This window comes from Protobothrops mucrosquamatus, unplaced genomic scaffold (genome assembly GCF_001527695.2).
Source record: "Protobothrops mucrosquamatus isolate PMUCROS unplaced genomic scaffold, P.Mucros_1.0 scaffold2923, whole genome shotgun sequence".
Taxonomy (NCBI): domain Eukaryota; kingdom Metazoa; phylum Chordata; class Lepidosauria; order Squamata; family Viperidae; genus Protobothrops; species Protobothrops mucrosquamatus.
In genome coordinates, this window is record NW_015388948.1 from 163,552 (window position 1) to 166,188 (window position 2,637).

The 2,637-nt window shown below is 49.3% G+C and overlaps 1 protein-coding gene across 1 annotated transcript in view; it reads left to right on the forward strand.

The window, feature by feature from the left end:
• The window catches only part of SH2D4B (SH2 domain containing 4B), a 68,565-nt gene that overhangs the window by 43,684 nt on the left and 22,244 nt on the right, over positions 1-2,637 (forward strand). The window contains exons 6-7 of the mRNA XM_015825999.1: positions 159-167; positions 1,051-1,178. Of these exons, the coding sequence (XP_015681485.1) occupies positions 159-167; positions 1,051-1,178 (137 nt within the window). The remainder of the gene's footprint in view (positions 1-158; positions 168-1,050; positions 1,179-2,637) is intronic.

Sequence of the window (2,637 nt, forward strand, 5' to 3'; positions counted from 1 at the left end):
TGGACTTTCTTGTTTTTTCTTTGAAGACGTTTCGCTTCTCATCCAAGAAGCTTCTTCAGCTCTGACTGGATGGTGGGGAATGGAAGGATTTATACTCCTTGCAGACAGCTGGTCATTTGCCTCCTTTTAGAGAGTCATTGAGGCCACTTGGCCTCAAGGTCACCTGAGTGGTGCAAACAGGTGTGGAGCCTTCTTGGAACTGCTGAAAGGGCTGAGTTGTAGACTGGAGATAGATGATGTCGTATCCCTTCCCCTCTGTTGAGAGAGGGCTGTTCAGTTTTGACATAGATGGCCTCTTTGACCCCTTTTTTCAAACCAATTGGTCCTCTCTGTGCAAAATGTGGACTTTGCTGTCTTCCAAAGAGCGGCCTTTGTCTTTTAAATGCAGATGGCCTGCTGAATCTTGCCCCGATGGGTTTGTTCTCCTATGTTGTGCCATGCATTTATGAAATGGTTGTTTTTTTGTTTCCCCAATGTACGGATCTGCCCAGGGCTCCCTGCATCATAGTGCATATATCACATTGCTTAGTTTGCGTCTTGGTGTTTTATCCTTGGGGTGGACAAGCTTCAGTTGAAAAAAGCAGCTTTGGGCTTTTGGAAAGCGTTTCTTTTCAGATGCTGTTGCTTTTCGTTATTTTCCCTGTCGCCCATCAGCCAAGACCTCCTTGTCGCTATGAATCCATCCTTAAACAGCCTCCTTACCGTGACTTTAATTGGCGCCAGCCAGCCCTCGTGTTTCAAAAGCACTGGGATGGGAAGAATAGTGAAACTGACTTATTCAAAATGCTGAAAAAGCATTCCCCAGGTGACCTTGCCCACTCCGGGCTTGCTTTGGGTCTAGATTTAATACCCAATTACAGCTCCACTTTGCTTACAGAAGGTGGGAAGTGTTATTGGCACCTTCTGTGAACAGAACGATAAATGGCCTGTCTAGCTTCTTTTCCAAGTCCCTCTTATTTTGCAACTACGATGCAGTTATTTTTTCTTCTTCTTCTTGTGCAGCTCTTCTCTGTGTGGCCTTAACCTCTATTTCTTCTTAATTTAATACAGCAAAGCATGGGAATGGCCCCAGAGGCCTTTGTCCAGAGAAGTCATAATTCAGTGGTTCAAAGAGGAACAGATTCCACGGCGGGCCGGCTTGGAAAGGAACTCCGACGCTATCGCTCCTTGGTTCCATGGTAAAAATAATCTTTATTGGCATTCTGACGTGTGAAGGTCCTTCACCCATCTGTTCTCTGGGTGATGGTGAATTTCTAGACATACATTTTCCCTAAAAGGCTGATGTGCCCAGCATACGTTTATAAGCAGAACTGCTCATTTTTTTGGGTATTTCCTTTTTATAAAGATAATACGAAGCTGATATATCTCCAAAGGGTGTATGTCAGCTTCACATATAGAATATTTATTAGTTGGAGTAACCTAGTAGCTAAAGGTGACCAACACGATGACCTAGAGATGAAGACGCTCACCTCCCACTCAGAAGGTTTGAGAGTTCAATCCGAGGCAGCGGGCAGATGTTTCTCTATCAGGGCACAAAGACCAAATAGCTGCTGTGAACTCTGTGTAGGCGTCAGGAAGGGCATCCGGCCAGTAAATGCTTGGCTCCATTCAGTTGCCCTGACTCCATCCCTGATAAAAGGGATCACAGGGTTGTTAAAACCATTTCCTACCATCGCGGTCCTCGCTGTCGGGCTGCTTCCCGGCTGCATGCTGAATAGCACCGAGGCCGAACAGCAGCGGCGGTCTAAAGAGATTGATAAGTGCCTCTACCGTGAAAAAACCTACGTCAAGATCCTTTTGCTGGGCGTGGGTGAAAGAAGCAAGAGTACACTCCTCAAGCAGATGTTCATCATTCACCAGCAGGACTGGGACTGGCACCACCATCTATAGCAAGGGTGTCAAATTCAATTTCATTGAGGGCCGCATCAGCATTGTGGTTGCCCTCAGGGGGCTGTGTGGGTGTGGCCAGGGTGGGTGCGGCCTACTGGGTGGGCATGGAGAGAGTGGGTGTGGCCTACTGGGTGGGCATGGCCAGCTCTACATAGTTCGCGTCAAGGGTGCCTGTGGGGGCCTGGGCAGGAGTGGGACAGATCTGAGGGTCTCTGGCAGAAGGGGGTGAGACCGGGGCAAGTGCCAAGGCATGGTCCATTTCTTCATTCCTCACAAAGGGTGACACTTCCCCAGCATGCACCCAGGGGGCGGGGCCGACGTGGCAGGGGCTGGTTCCTCGCTGTTTCCGGACGGCCTTGTGGAGCTAAGACTGAATGAGTTTCAGCATAGATGGCCACCACAAAATTGTGCATTGGCTCCGGGCCTGCCTGGGCCAGGGACAAGGCACTGGGGGCTGTTCCTTCACTGTTTCCAGGATGGCTTCGCGGGCCACATGAAACCACTTCGCAGGCCGCATCCAGCCCCTGGGCCTTGTGTTTGACATGTCTGATCTATAGCATCCCCATGATCATGGGATCGCAATTCAGATGCTGGGCAACCGGTTCATACTTACCATCGTTGCTGTGTCCTACGGTCGTGTGATCACGTTTTGCAACCTTCTGAATGGGGAAGCCAGATCCACTTAACAACTGGGTTACTAGGCTTATTCAGCTGGAGGGATTAACTTAACAACCTGAGCAAGAAAGG